Here is a 15,832-nt window from a genome sequence, read left to right as displayed (position 1 = left end):
CACAGTTCCTCATGTTGCTCCGTAGGCAAGCACCACAGTGTTGTTGTGGATGCAAGCTTCAAATGGAAGCCAGGGGAGTGTGCGGAGGAGTGGGGTGACATGCGAGAACTTGTGAATGTGTTGGTTTCTGCATTAAAGCACTGTTTAGGTTCGTGATCTTTTTTTTAGAAGGTAGATACTTCCAATTATTTAGTTGCAGTGTTGTGACAAATAGCTGTCGTGTTTTATTAGCTTACAGAACAGGTTGCAAATTGACATCACTCTTTCATCACTCAGCCTACATCCAAATGGCACCCTATTCGCTATATAATTGTACACTACTTTTAAATCTATATATGGAATAGGGTGTCATTTGGGACAGGCAATTTGCACTTTTCTACTTTGAGGAGACAGGACCGATGTGAAATACATGATGAACTATTTCTCACATCTCAGCAGTTTAGAAGATTTGATTGAAGATCTGATCAAATCATGGTTGGCAATTATTAATGTTGACACGTAGCCAAGAAATCTTTAAAGAGACATTTTTTAAAAATTTAAGGGAGAAATATCCATCCAAGATCAGAGAAATCAAAGAAATAGAAATAAGATGTCACTAAATGTCATGATCAGTTATATATATATATAGTCAGGTGTATGTTAATTAAGCAGTATTTGACTAGCTCTACACATTGGTTCTCCTTCCCTCTATAGATGTACAGAATGGGACCAGTCTCACCAGAAGCATAGTTTGCACCTGTACTTTTTCCAAAGGGAATTAAATATAGGATAGAACAAGGCTAAAATAAGGGTTAAGAGAAGATGTAAGACAGTTAAGTGAATGAAGGAAGACAGCTGTTATAATGTACTTTATCTGACTTAGTCCTATGGTTTATATCCATAGAACTAGAATGTTAATCATAGAATGTAATACAGTCTATGGTTTCAATCCTCCTGTCCAGATCTCTATGAAGGAGCACCTAGAAGACAGTCTGCTGGAGTGCACCATGCAGGACCTGCTCCGCTACGATGATTACAACAACGACGGACACCTCACTCTGCACGAGTTCTACACCGCTTTTCGTAAGTCCAGCTTGAAATCCCCACCTCCCTCTCGGTCTCTCTCTCTCTCTCTCTCCCTCTCTCAGCCCATCCCATCAGGATAAGACCGGATCAGACCAGATAAACCTGACTCAGGCTGCGCTGCAATCCAATAATCCTGCAATCCTCTGCCCTGTTTGCCAGGCCAGGCATCATTATGGGCCTCTGAGCTGTGAGCCGTGGTTGAGAGCACCTGGTCATCAGGCCTAATAAAGCCTAATCGCACAGCCAATATGGCAGCCTGGATTTGGCCTGGAACAGAAGATGACAGAGCAACCCCTATCACTGAGGTTGCTTTATAGAGGATATCTATACACCATACATTTCAGCCGGTGTGATTAGAAACACAATATGCGACGTGAGCACCAAAATGCACAGCCCAGGCCTATATGGCCAGTCCATCCAATTGGACAAAGCCGATAAATCAGGCCATTAGCAGTAGGCAGCATGGCACCATTTTGAAGGCTTTCACAATCGGGGCAAAAACACAGGTCCATTAAGCCTCAACAGTCATTAACCATAGTAATGACTGGGTTTTAGTGGAATCATTGTTGTCATTATACAGTTACTTTCCTTTTAGCATCCAGATGGGCTGTGAGAATGGCTGGCGGTGGGTCTGTTTTGAGGAAGGTGTAAGGGGTTTAACAGGGAGGTGAAGGAGAGGGTTGGGACTAATAAAACATGTGATTGATCAGACATTGTTCAAGGTTAACTGTTGTGCTGCATAAGACTAAAACAAGGAGTGGGAATGTTTTATTAAGAGGAGGTTTATGGCTTATGTGCTATGGATGGATGTTCCTGAGATGAGTTGTTCTCCCTTGAGGGAAATGGAAGTTGAGATGCCAGGAAGCTCAGGTGTTTCTACACAACCTCCCCCTGTAGATGCCATGCTTGGTAGATACACTGGGCAGCAATACTCAATGTTAAGCCCCGTTCTGCAGATGCTGTTGTGTAGAGAGAGTGTTCTGTTCCATAGCAGGCAGACAAATTCCATTCCAAAGCGGGGAGTTCAGTTTGGCTCATGACACCCCCTTCAGGAAGTGATAGTATTTGCAGTGATCTACTTAGGCGTCTGACAGTAGCAGTTCAGCACAGTGTTGTTTCCTTTTTTTCTCTCTCTCTCTCTCTCCAACATCTTCTTGCTTTATCCTTTACCCCGGTCTGTCAGGATGGCTTTGCTGTACAGGAGGGCTTAACTCTACAGCTATAATCACAGTCAGAAAAAATATCATCTTGAATCTTTGCCTAATGAGTATTTAACGAAATGTTGGAAAGTAGTATTCCCGACTAATGATGAAAAGTTTTGGAGAGCTCAACTCAGTCAAAGGAAGAAGAGACCTCTTGTTCTTCGCAAAGGAGAATAAGTAATGGCCGTTGAATAGCGCACATCTCTGCCGCAGTGCCTACGGAGGTGCTGAGATAAGGGTATAATGACTTTGAGATGTGCTCTGTGTGTGCCCTACCCACTGGGCACAGATGTCAATTCAACGTTTATTCCACGTTGTTTCAACGTAATTTTGTTGAAGAGACATGGAAACAACAGTGACTCAACCAGTGTGTTCCCAGTGGGTAGAGTGTAGTATTTATCTATTCCATAAATAAAGGTTCAATAAAAAATACAAATAAATACCCAATGTGGTAGAGGTAGATCATGCTAGAGAGCGGCTGGTACACATGTGCTGTTATTAGAGTGAACGGATACATTAACCTCAAGGACCACATGTGTTTTAGCCATTGAAGCAGATGCTTGTCCAGACTTGCAGAAACATACTGTGGTAGTACTCCCTTTAACATTGTAAACCTTTTCTACTGCAGGAGGGATGCACTGTAGTGCCCCAGGGGAGTGGAAAAGAGGCATCCATATGGGACGGAGTGAAGAGGATAAGGGAAGGGAGAGGGGGAATGCTGGAGTTGGGGGCATTGTGCCCAGAGCTCCCTTCGCTGGGAGTCTATTTGTTTTTCATGGCTGCCGTTAATAGTGGAATTATAAGGACATGGTGAGCTGAGCTGGCAGGCACCGTCAGCAGATCTGCTTAATTAATCAAGTGGCTGAAACAGAGTGTGGTGGCAGAGAGGGGGGAGAGAGTGGTCAGGGGGGGGGAGGAGGGAAAGGAAGAAAGAGGGAAAGAAAGGGAGACAAGTGTAATTGGCTAGGAAAAGGGGTCCGTGTGCGTGCGTGCGTGCGTGCGTGCGTGCGTGCGTGCGTGCGTGCGTGCGTGCGTGCGTGCGTGCGTGGTGGAATGTACTGAGGGGCAGGCTTTGCGGTGGAGGAGCATGAATGACCGTGTAGGGTGTAGGTCGGGAAGAGCGGCACGCGCCAGTCCCCTGTCTGCCTGTGATGCTTATCCTCCACAGGTGGAGATTACACAGGCCATCAGAAGGGTACGCTTATCCCAAGGAGATCACAGCTTTTCAAGGGATGCAAATTACTACATTAGCAAAGGCATAGTCAATTAAACCCACTCATTGAAAGACAAAGCAGCTGTCCGTCACCGTAAAGCTGTCGCAGCACATTTTTTCATGGTTTTCTGACTTTCACAGTAAGTGAAAAAACAGCCCTAAATTTAGATCATAAGCTGACACTGTGGACAACCTCGATCATATCTGCATGTCATTGTCCAACAAGTAACCCACCCATGAAGTTGTAGCCTACAGTGAGTGGTGAACTATCCGTAGCTAAGCACATAGTAGAGAGTGACTTAAGATAACTGTACTTAAGGTCTATTCCACCTGCCTCCCTCTCAGGTTGGCTCCTCTCTTCCAGCTCCTCTCTGTTCCACGTTGGTGTTTCATTTGAAGGCTCATTAGACGACTCCGTGGCCTTCACGGCTAATTGCCAATACCATATTTGTATGGTTTCCGGCACATTCATTGTGTCAGCTGTGTGCCGGGGTAATTACATTCTGTCAGCTTGCTGTGTTAGCCCTTAATAACCATCTCTGTCTCTGAGTGTGACAGAAACAGAGGATGTCCTGTCACCACATCTCTTCCTCCACACATCCACCGTTTTACAGTTTCCCTCGGCAGCCCCTTAAATATGGCCAACGGTAAGACGGTGAACGGCAAGAAGCCAGAGGATTACTCTGTTCTGCATAACGCAGTAAGACAAGCAAAATGGGTCTCCATGGCAACTGTAGGTACCTCTGATCTTGGAATAATCTATTTTGTGAGACATTTAACAATGCCATCTCCCTATAGAGAGGAGAGAAGAGAAGAGGAGGACAGTACAGAAAGAATGTGTCTACGCTCATTAAGTTGCCTGATTACAATGAGCCTAAAATGCACAGGTACAATGTGTGTCTGGAAGACGAAGCAAAATATCTCCGTACCGGGAGACTTCAATAAATATCAAATTTCAAATAAGAAATATGAGCCAACGTCTTCAACATTGTGAAATACCACAGGGTTTTTTCTTTGTACAGTAGAAACATCCAAACATATGTCAAATGATATTGCAGAGCAGTATAATGCTAATAAAATCGATATGCCTGTTAGGCTGACAGAATCTTTATCCACTTGTTTACACAGACAGTGATATAAATCTATAAATGGGATGAAAAAGTAGCGCATTAGTGTAACAGCAGTTGCCTGTCAGCCTGTAACCAATTAAAGGCAAATGTTGGAAACTCATTGTTTGCCAGCCAAACGAATTGTGAAATACAACGACCTCCGCAGAGTTCACAGAAAGGGTGTTTGGCTTTCTTTTCATATACATGAGAACTTACTATTTAATTGAAAGTCTTAATATTCTCCAATCCAAACTCCAATCCTTGAGTTTGAATAGAAGACTCTCTTAACCGGGGGAAATGTTATACAAGATATGATAAAAGACTTGTAACTTAATGTCATACTCTAATATTTCCTATCTCCATAATCATCAGTGAGTTGATCATTTCAAAGGTGAACATTCGCTGGAGAGCAGTTGTGCTACCAGTTATCTAATGTCTATTTTCATTTTACCCCTTTAATAGTTATTCTCTAATTTATCGGAGTCGTGTCCCGGAAATAGCACGGCCTGACCTCTAACCCCTAAACACCCAGACTCCACTACTCCTTCATCCTCCTCTCCATCTCGTTGTTTTTCCACCATCACATTTTTTGCTAGCAGTCCTCAGGCTCCGGCACACCGTTATTCACACACTGAGGCCCCCCGGCTGTTAGCAGCACAGCATGGGGTCTTCTTTTATCTCTCCCTCCAACTCTCGCTCCAGCAAGGAAATAATTCATTATCATGCCTCCATTGATTGATTCATTTTGTGAGCTTCATTGCTCCCTCTGCAACTTTAAAACAAGTGTGTGTGTCCCCCAGCTCCCCTCCCCTGGAGAAGAGAGTCTGTCCCAGAAAAAGTGTTCCTCTGATCAGCCCAAACTGTTGTGGAGAGCTGGGCCTCAAATAAACATAAAAACCGCTTAGAAAAAAAACTCCTTTTGAAAGAATATGATAACAAAGCCTTCAACAAAGATACAGTGTGTTCATCGTACTTGTATTGCTTCACTGGGTTCGCTGTAAGGGCCCAATTCCGACCTGAGTTAAGCAGGTAAATGGAATGTAATTCCCTTTTTATGCACTTTTTTCTCTAGGTGTATTCTAAACTTGAATTTGTAAGCATGAGAATAGCATGCTATTCGTTTTAGGTGGAGATCAAATAAATGTGTGTGTCTATATTCTGACCTTGACTTAATTCCCTAATTATTCCACAACCTTTATACGTCAGGGAACAATGAATAAGACCTAGCGAACCTACTGATTCCAAGTGGAAAAAACATCTACTTTATTTTTTCTGATAGAAAAAACACCATTCTTCATGCACTGTACTTTACAACTTGATAGGAGCTATTGATAAGAGCTAGGTAAATGAGTAATCCGTTTGGAAGAGGGAATTATAAATATAAATTACAATTGTTTTAGATACAGTTGAAGTCGGAAGTTTACATACACTTAGGTTGGTGTCATTAAAACTCGTTTTTCAACCACTCCACAAATTTCTTGTGAACAAACTATAGTTTTGGCAAGTCGGTTAGGACATCTACTTTGTGCATGACACAAGTACATTTTCCAACAATTGTTTACAGACAGATTATTTCACTTCTAATTCACTGTATCACAATTCCAGTGGGTCAGAAGTTTACATACACAAAGTTGACTGTGCCTTTAAACAGCTTGGAAAATTCCCGAAAATGATGTCATGGCTTTAGAAGATTCTGATAGGCTAATTGACATCATTTGAGTCAATTGGAGGTGCACCTGTGGATGTATTGCAAGGCCTACCTTCAAACTCAGTGCCTCTTTGCTTGACATCATGGGAAAATTAAAAGAAATCAGCCAATACCTCAGAAAAAAATGGTTGACGTCCACAAGTCTGGTTCATCCTTGGGAGCAATTTCCAAACGCCTGCAGGTACCATGTTCATCTGTACAAACAATAGTACGCAAATATAAACACCATGGGACCACGCAGCTGTCATACCGATCAGGAAGGAGACGCGTTCTGTCTCCTAGAGATGAACGTACTTTGGTGCGAAAAGTGCAAATCAATCCCAGAACAACAGCAAAGGACTTGTGAAGATACTGGAGGAAACGGGTACAAAAGTATCTATATCCACAGAAAAACGAGTCCTATATCGACATAACCTGAAAGGCCGCTCAGCAAGGAGAAGCCACTGCTCCAAAATCGCCATAAAAAAGCCAGCCTATGGTTTGCAACTGCACATAGGGACAAAGATTGTACTTTTTGGAGATATGTCCTCTGGTCTGATGAAACAAAAAATTACTTTTTGGCCATAATGACCATCGTTATGTTTGGAGGAAAAGGGGGATGCTTCCAGCCCGAAGAACACCATCCCAACCATGAAGCACGGGGGTGGCAGCATCATGTTGTGGGGTGCTTTGCAGCGGGAGGGACTGGTGCACTTCACAAAATAGATGGCATCACGAGGAAGGAAAATGATGTGGATATATTGAAGCAACATCTCAAGACATCGGTCAGGAAGTTAAAGCTTGTTCGCAAATGGGTCTTTCAAATGGACAATGACCCCAAGCATACTTCCAAAGTTGTGGCAAAATGGCTTAAGGAGAACGAAGTCAAGGTATTGGAGTGGCCATCACAAAGCCCTGACGTCAATCCTATAGAAAATTTGTGGGCAGAACTGAAAAAGCGTGTGCGAGCAAGGAGGCATACAAACCTGACTCAGTTACACCAGCTCTGTCATGAGGAATGGGCCAAAATTCTCCCAACTTATTGTGGGAAGCTTGTGGAAGACATCCCAAAACGTTTGACCCAAGTTTTAAAAAATTAAAGGCAATGCTACCAAATACTAATTGGGTGTATGTAAACTTCTGACCCACTGGGAATGTGATGAAATAAATTAAAGCTGAAATAAATCATTCTCTCTACTATTATTCTGACATTTCACATTCTTAAAATAAAGTGGTGATCCTAACTGACCTAATTCAGGGCTAGGATTCCATGTCAGGAATTGTGAAAAACTGAGTTTAAATGTATTTGGCTAAGGTGTATGTAAACTTTCGACTTCAACTGTATATTGCTGGAGACAAATGTGAAACCAATCATATGGCATCCAACTTAAGCACATCAACATATCAACTTTCCCACATCAAAGTTTATGAAATGCTGTGCCATTATGCCAAATTTAAATTGTACAGCCTTTTAACTTGCAGGGATGGGTACTCTCAAATATCTTACTTATAGGCTACTTTCTCTGTTTCATATTTATATCATGTTAAATATTAACCACTATCAGTATTGACCGTCAGTAGGCCTAATGACCTCACATACAGTGCCCTAGGAAAATATTCAGACCCCTTTACTTTTTCCAAAAATGTTTACGTTACAGCCTTATTTTAAAATGGATTACATTTTTTTTAAATCCTCAGAAATCTACACACAATATCCCATAACGACAAAGCAAAAAACAGGTTTATAGAAATGTTTGCAAAAATGTTTTTGCAATAAAAATGTTTTGTTTACATAAGTATTCAGACCCTTTGCTATGAGACTCGAAATTGAGCTCAGGTGCATCCTGTTTCCATTGTTCATCCTTGAGATGTTTCTTCAACTTGTTTGGATTCCACCTGTGGTCAGTTCAATTGATTGGACATGATTTGGAAAGGCACACACTATATATAAGGTCCCACAGTTGATAGTGCATGTCAGTGCAAAAACCAAGCCATTTACATTTACATTTAAGTCATTTAGCAGACGCTCTTATCCAGAGCGACTTACAAGTTGGTGCATTCACCTTATGATGTCCAGTGGAACAACCACTTTACAATAGTGCATCTAACTTCTAAGGGGGGGGGGGGGGTTTAGAAGGATTACTTTATCCTATCCTAGGTATTCCTAAAGAGGTGGGTTTCAGGTGTCTGAAACCCCATGAGCCATGAGGTGAGCCATGAGCCATGAGGTGAGCCACCTCATGAGCCATGAGGTGACCAAGAACCCGATGGCACTCTGACAGGGTTCTGGAGTTCCTCTGTGGAGATGGGGAACCTTCAAGAAGGACAACCATTGCTGCAGCACTCCACCAATCAGGCCTTTATGGTAGATTGGCCAGACGGAAGCCACTCTTCAGTAAAAAGTACAAGACAGCCCACTTGGAGTTTGCCAAAAAGTACCTAAAGACTCTCAGACCATGAGAAACTAAATTCTCTGGTCTGATGAAACCAAAATTGAACTCTTTGACCTGAATGCAAGCGGTCACTCTGCGAGGGAAAACCTGGCACCATCCCTACGGTGAAGCATGGTGGTGGCAGCATCATGCTGTGGGGATGTTTTTCAGGGACTGGGAGACTAGTCAGGATCAAGGGAAAGATGAACGGGGCAAAGTACGGTGAGATCCTTGATCAAAACCTGCTCCAGAGCACTCAGGACCTCAGACTGGGTCAAAGGTTCACCTTTCAACAGGACAATAAGCACACAGCCAAGACAATGCAGGAGTAGCTTGTAGTAGCTTGTAGCATCATACCTAAGAATACTCGTGGCTGTAATCACTGCCGAAGGTGCTTCAACAAAGTACTGAGTAAAGTAATGACCATGTTGAAAGGAAACACTTTGAAGTTTGAGGAAATGTGAAATGAATGTAGGACAATAACACATTAGATCTGGTGAAAGATAATACAAAGAAAAAAACATCTGTTCTTTTGTATTTTTTTTGTACCTTTATCTTTGAAATGCAAGAGAAAGGCCATCATGTATTATTCCAGCCCAGGTGCAAGCCCAGGATCCTGTAGAGGTTAAGTATAAACGGAATTTCCTAAATTGGAATCGGAATAGTATTTGATGGCAAAAACACAGGCCTAGTATTTGATACTGCAATGAAGACTTGTTTTCATTAGGGAAAATCTCTTATGATAGAAAACCAATTCCACTGAGTGATTACACTTTTCTTATTCATACTAATACTCATCCATTCACACGTCACGTCCAGTTAAATTTTTATTTATTAGGATCCCCATTAGCCAACGCCAATGGTGACAGCTAGTTTTACAGGGGTACGACACGTAACTAAAAAGACATAAGTAAAAATACTTTACAATTGACATACATTTAAAAACATTAACAGATTGTTGTGTGTGTCTGTGCGCGCATCTATCAGTTACACAAACATGGCAGTGCGTACACACAACAAGTAGGTGACATGGCAGAGAGGCGTTGTGCCGTGAGGTGTTGCTTTATTTGTTTTTTGAAACCAGGTTTTCTGTTCACTTGCGCTATATACGATGGAAGGAGTTCCATGCACTCATGGCTCTGTATAATACTGTACGTTTCCTTGAATTTGTTCTGGACCTGGGGACTGTGAAAATACCCCTGGTGGCATGTCTGGTGGTAAGTGTGTGTGTCAGTGCTGTGTGTAAGTTGACTATGCAAACAATTTGGAATTTCCAACACATTAATGCTTCTCATAAAAACATGTGTCGGAAGAAAGACTTGGTATGCATAGTATTAATATTAGCCCTCTATTTACAATGAAGAGCAAGACATGCTGCTCTGTTCTGGGCCAGCTGCAGGTTAAGATAAAAATAGAGCCTGCAGGACTTTCTTTGTGAAGTGTGGTATAGGGGTTTTTCATTTCTTTAGCGTGTCAATTCTTTGTTTGTTTTAGTCTTTCAGCCTAATCTTCTGCAATTTATCCCAAACTATACGAAGAAATTAGAGTTTGGATTAGCATTTTTATCCACACCATTTTACAAGCGAATGTCGCGGTTAGCCCCTGTGGCTGGGACCGGCGAGAAGGCTAGCAGTGTTTTTATTCAAGGCTGGGCCCAAATGCGATAGGTGCAAGATTTGTGGATGTCCATCATTCATTTCGTATGTTATGTTACAAATTACAATTCATATGAAATGTTTTGAATTAAAATTCACATTAGATTTTATAAATTGCAATTCATACAATAAGTTACACATTTGCAATACGCCTGATATGTTATGAATTCCAATTTGTTGTGGCTAACGTTAGTAAGGTGGCTAGCTGGCTGATGCTAATATTAGCTAGGTGGCTAACGTTAGCTAGGCTAGGGTTTAGGGGTTACGGTTAGGTTTAGCTAACATGCTAAGTAGTTGTAAAGTAGCTAAAAAGTACTAAGTGGTTGCAAAGTTGCTAATTAGCTAAAATGCTAAAGTTGGCCGTGATGAGACTCAAACATGTAAAGGGAGGGAGACTGGTTAAAAAAAATAGATTTTTAAGCCTGGAGAATAGAGACATGGATTGTGTATGTGTGCCATTCAGAGGGTGATGGGAAAGACAAAATATGTACATGCCTTTGAACGAGGTATGTGATTATTATCATTTGACCCTGCTGGTCATCTATGAACGTTTGAACATCTTTGCCATGTATTGTTATAATCTCCACCCGGCACAGCCAAAAGAGGACTGGCCACCCCTCAGAGCCTGGTTCCTCTCTAGGTTTTTTCCTAGGTTCCTGCCTTTCCAGGGAGTTTTTCCTAGCCACTGTGCTTCTACATCTGCATTGCTTGCTGTTTGGGGTTTTAGGCTGGGTTTCTGTATAGCACTTTGTGACATCGGCTGATGTAAAAAGGGCTTTATAAATACATTTGATTGATTGATATATTGTTATACACCTACCCATCCACCCCGACCAGCCTCCTTCCTTTCGTTTTTGCCTTAAGTAACCTTCTGTCTTAAATAACCATACGAAACGTAACATATCATACTCATTTGAGTGTCGCAGATTTCACATATTATGCTACGTCTAGTCTATGAGCCCAGGCTGCACAATCTAGCAGCTTCGGGAAGAGATTCTCTGGTGGTTAGCTCAGCTGCAGCAGAAGCAGGACCTGCTATCAAACTTCACCGACCTATCTGCATCCCAGGCGAATCGCATCTCGTTCTCGATGAGTCGGGCGGCGTTGATCTGTTCCTCCACTGGACAGATGATAAGCTTAACATCGCTGCCTTTGGGAGACTGGTCACTAGCCGTCTGGCAGGCCTCCATCTATCCTGGGAGAATCCGATCCAGCTATCAAACAATGGCTGTCTATTACAACTCTGCAGAGAAACCTCACTACCTGGTTTTCTTGGCTGAGCATGAGGAGCTGAACAGACAAACACAGTACACCTGGCTCATACCATTTGAGAGAGAGAGAGAGAGAGACTATTTAACAGGATAGAGGTAATGGGACAAAAGATGGTTTCTGCTGCCAGCAGCCTACACAGCTTGTCCTATCCACATGTACATAGGCCTACTGTAGCTCTCTCTTTCCCAGCTGCATGTTGTTGAGTTTCCCAGGTCTACAGAGCTAAACAGTGTATCGATCAGCCTCAGACCTGCACAACGCACCGGTAATCTGCTGGAAACAACACTGATCTGTCAATGCCTGTGTCCCAAATGGCATCTTGTTCCCTTTATAGTGCAGTACTTTTGACTAGAGCCCTACGGGTCCTGGTCAATAGTAGTACATTATATATAGGGCATAGGGTGCCATTTTGGCCTCAGACTCCGTTCTGGAGGGAACCATAATGAAAAGAGAGCAGAATGTTAACCTGATGTTGCTTCCTGTTTACAGACTGTAGACTCTTTGTAGAGCTTGGGTTCTCGCTCTGCGTATAAGACGCAGGTGGAAAAAGAGAAAGAAAATGTCTGGGCGGATTCTCCAGAGAATTGGCTGTTTCTCTAACTCAGCTGAAATCCTCAGGCCTCCAGAGACAATGTCAGTATATCCCTGCTTGGCTAAGAGACTACCAGCAACATAGTTTTGCCTTGAGGAAATCATGCATTTAGCTTGCTCAATGGTAGAGCTCAAAGAGACAAGCTTTCCAATGCTGTGTGGTTCATCAAGGCAGTCCTACAGAACTCCCATGTTTAAACATAGCCCATGTTGTAATGTTGTCCTTACCTCTATGTGAACTGTGTAAACAGCAAGGCAGTGTACTGATTTATATTTGAGATGAAGTGGTAATGTTGGTATCACTGTACAATCAGGTATTACAGATTCATTTTTTTGGTAGGAATTAATTCCACATTTTCAAGTCAAAATAATATAATTTTTCAAATAAGAGGAATATTAAGAATGTTTAAGTCAGATAATTAGCATACACCAGCAGACAGAACCAATGTAATAACGTGGCAGCCTTGTGACTTCTAGACCTATTCTCCAGTGATTTCCTTCTCTGGGAGCCAAGACTCCAAGGAGAGATCCCAAAGCAATTAATCAACTTAATCAACTTTTCTAGAAACCTTTGACTATCTTTCTTTCCCATCGTGACAGAATGTTGCTCTTTGCTCTCATGGCTTGGTTAATTACTAAAGCTATTATTTCATGTCACACAGTTGCAGTACGTGACAATTGTTCTCTAATTGAGCTTCTTTGCACTGTCCCACAATGCTCTGAAAAGGACAACAATCCCACTAGGCACAAACTGGTTGAATCAACTTTTTTAACATCATTTGTCAATGTAGTGTGACGTGGAATGTACGTGGAAAATACATTGGATTTGAAAAAAGTCTGCAACATGAACTATTGTTTTGAGGGTGAAATTTCAACCACAGGATGATGTCATCATGGTAACCAAATTTCCACATAGACAAACCTTGTATAAAATAGGTTGAATTTGTTACTTTAAAACAACGTCGGATCTTCAATGTTATATCAACTATCAGAAAAAGTAACAACAGCCTGGGCAGCACCTCTTACTGGAGAATTGATTTATGTACAGATACACTTTGGTCTCCCATTCAGGGTTTTAATCAAGCCCAGTGTAATTAACAGCTATCGTTTCAATTCAATCCAGAATTAAACTATGCAATAGTCCAAGCTCTGGTTGATTTCAAATGTAATGATAATTAGTGATATTGAATTGTGTTTGGTTGTCAACACAACCAAATATCAACATTTAAAAGAGATTTACACTGAGTGTACAACACACTTGGAACACCTTCCTAATATTGAGTTGCACCCCCTTTTGCCTTCAGAATAGCCTCAATTCGTGGACATGGACTCTACAAGGTGTCGAAAGCGTTCCACAGGGATGCTAGCCCATGTTGACTCCAATGCTTCCCCCGGTTGTGTCAAGTTGGCTGGATGTCCTTTGGGTGGTGGACCAAAGGCCATTCACACGGGAAACTGTTGAGTGTGAAAAACCCAGCAGCGTTGCAGTTCTTGACACACTCAAACTGGTGCGCCTGGCACCTACTACCATACCACTTTCAAATACACTTTTGTTTTACACTTCCCTTGCCCACCAATACAGAGAGAAAACATGAGAAGAGAAAGAGATTTATCACATCACTTTATATGACAAAATAAATACAAATAAATGTTACCGAATGTTACCGGTAACACTTCATCTTAAGGGGTCCTTCATGTGTAATTACACTATAACAAGTCACTCTAATAACAACAAGTAACTGGTGGAAATTGCAGTCTGTAGCAAAAATTGTTTCCATGCTTGTTACAAGTAGGCAAGTTTCCACTAAATTCACCAATTTAGTGTTTGTTTTCTTCTCAGCTGCATCCGATTCAGTAATAACTACCACAAGGTTGTAATCTCTTGTAGACAGATGTGCTGGATGTCCCAGATTACAATGGTTGGATGCTTAATAGGCTCGAATTAGCTACCCTCAATTACCTCCACTCAATGTTGTTGCTAGCACTTGTCCCCCAAAAAGTGTACCATCTGGGTTAACTTGGTTGAGTTTACAAAAACAGATCAGGTCAACAGATATAGGTCAACCTCACTGACTGGGGTCTATCATACAGATGTCATCCCAGTTTATAATATAATATAATATATATTATATATAAACAAAATACTTAACCACTTACCCATTATGACAACCAGAACCTCTTTGCCATTCAAGTGAGAGGATAAACCCACTAGTACACCACATATAACATGTACTGTAATATCTGCATGAGTACAAGGTTATCGCCAGTTGTTACACAAGATTTAGGCATTTAAAGTGAAGTGTAACTTTATAGTTATCTATGAGAAATGTCGATATAATTATATATTACCAAATGAAAAAACCAACAAACAAAATATCCACTTCTACTTTAGCCAACTTTATTGCAACATAAAAATAAAAATATCTTACATTTCTTACCAAATAATAAGGATATTCATTGTTAGTTTAATAATTGTATTAATTAGATTAAACAAAGATATAGGCCTACTCAATAACATAAAATAACTATATACAGTTGAAGTCGGAAGTTTACATACACATTTTACATTTACATTACATTTAAGTCATTTAGCAGACGCTCTTATCCAGAGCGACTTACAAATTGGTGCATTCACCTTATGATATCCAGTGGAACAACCACTTTACAATAGTGCATCTAACTCCTTTAAGGGGGGGGGGGTGGTTAGAAGGATTACTTTTCCTATCCTAGGTATTCATTAAAGAGGTGGGGTTTCAGGTGTCTCCGGAAGGTGGTGATTGACTCCGCTGACCTGGCGTCGTGAGGGAGTTTGTTCCACCATTGGGGTGCCAGAGCAGCGAACAGTTTTGACTGGGCTGAGCGGGAACTGTACTTCCTCAGAGGTAGGGAGGCGAGCAGGCCAGAGGTGGATGAACGCAGTGCCCATGTTGGGTGGTACACATAGGTTGGAGTGAATAAAACTAGTTTTTAAACCACTCCAAAAATGTCTTGTTAACAACTATAGTTTTGGCAAGTCGGTTAGGACATCTACTTTGTGCATGACACAAGTCATTTCTCCAACAATTGTTTACAGACAGATTATTTCACTTCTAATTCACTGTATCACAATTCCAGTGGGTCAGACGTTTACATACACTAAGTTGACTGTGCCTTCAAACAGCTTGGAATATTCCCAAAAATGATGTCATGGCTTTAGAAGCTTCTGATAGGCTAATTGACATCATTTGAGTCAATTGGAGGTATACCTGTGGATGTATTTTAAGGCCTACCTTCAAACTCAGTGCATCTTTTCTTGACATCATGGGAAAATCAAAAGAAATCAGCCAAGACCTCAGAAAACAAATAGTAGCCCTCCACAAGTGTGGTTCATCCTTGGGAGCATTTCCACATGCCTGAAGGTACCACGTTCATCTGTACAAACAATAGTACGCAAGTATAAACACCATGGGACCACGCAGCCGTCATACCGCTCAGGAAGGAGTTCTGTCTCCTAGAGATGAACGTACTTTGGTGCGAAAAGTGCAAATCAATCCAAGAACAACAGCAAAGGACCTTATGGAGATGCTGGAGGAAACAGGTACAAAAGTATCTATATCCACAGTAAAA

The 15,832-nt window shown here is 41.6% G+C and overlaps 1 protein-coding gene across 1 annotated transcript in view; it reads left to right on the top strand.

Moving 5' to 3' along the window:
• Positions 1–15,832, top strand: part of LOC111979954 (follistatin-related protein 4-like) — a 227,883-nt gene that overhangs the window by 165,622 nt on the left and 46,429 nt on the right. The window contains exon 6 of the mRNA XM_024010649.2: positions 942–1,062. Coding sequence (XP_023866417.1) covers positions 942–1,062 — 121 coding nt within the window. The remainder of the gene's footprint in view (positions 1–941; positions 1,063–15,832) is intronic.

This window comes from Salvelinus sp. IW2-2015, linkage group LG20 (genome assembly GCF_002910315.2).
Source record: "Salvelinus sp. IW2-2015 linkage group LG20, ASM291031v2, whole genome shotgun sequence".
NCBI lineage: Eukaryota > Metazoa > Chordata > Actinopteri > Salmoniformes > Salmonidae > Salvelinus > Salvelinus sp. IW2-2015.
This window is presented reverse-complemented; position numbering and strand designations above follow the sequence as displayed.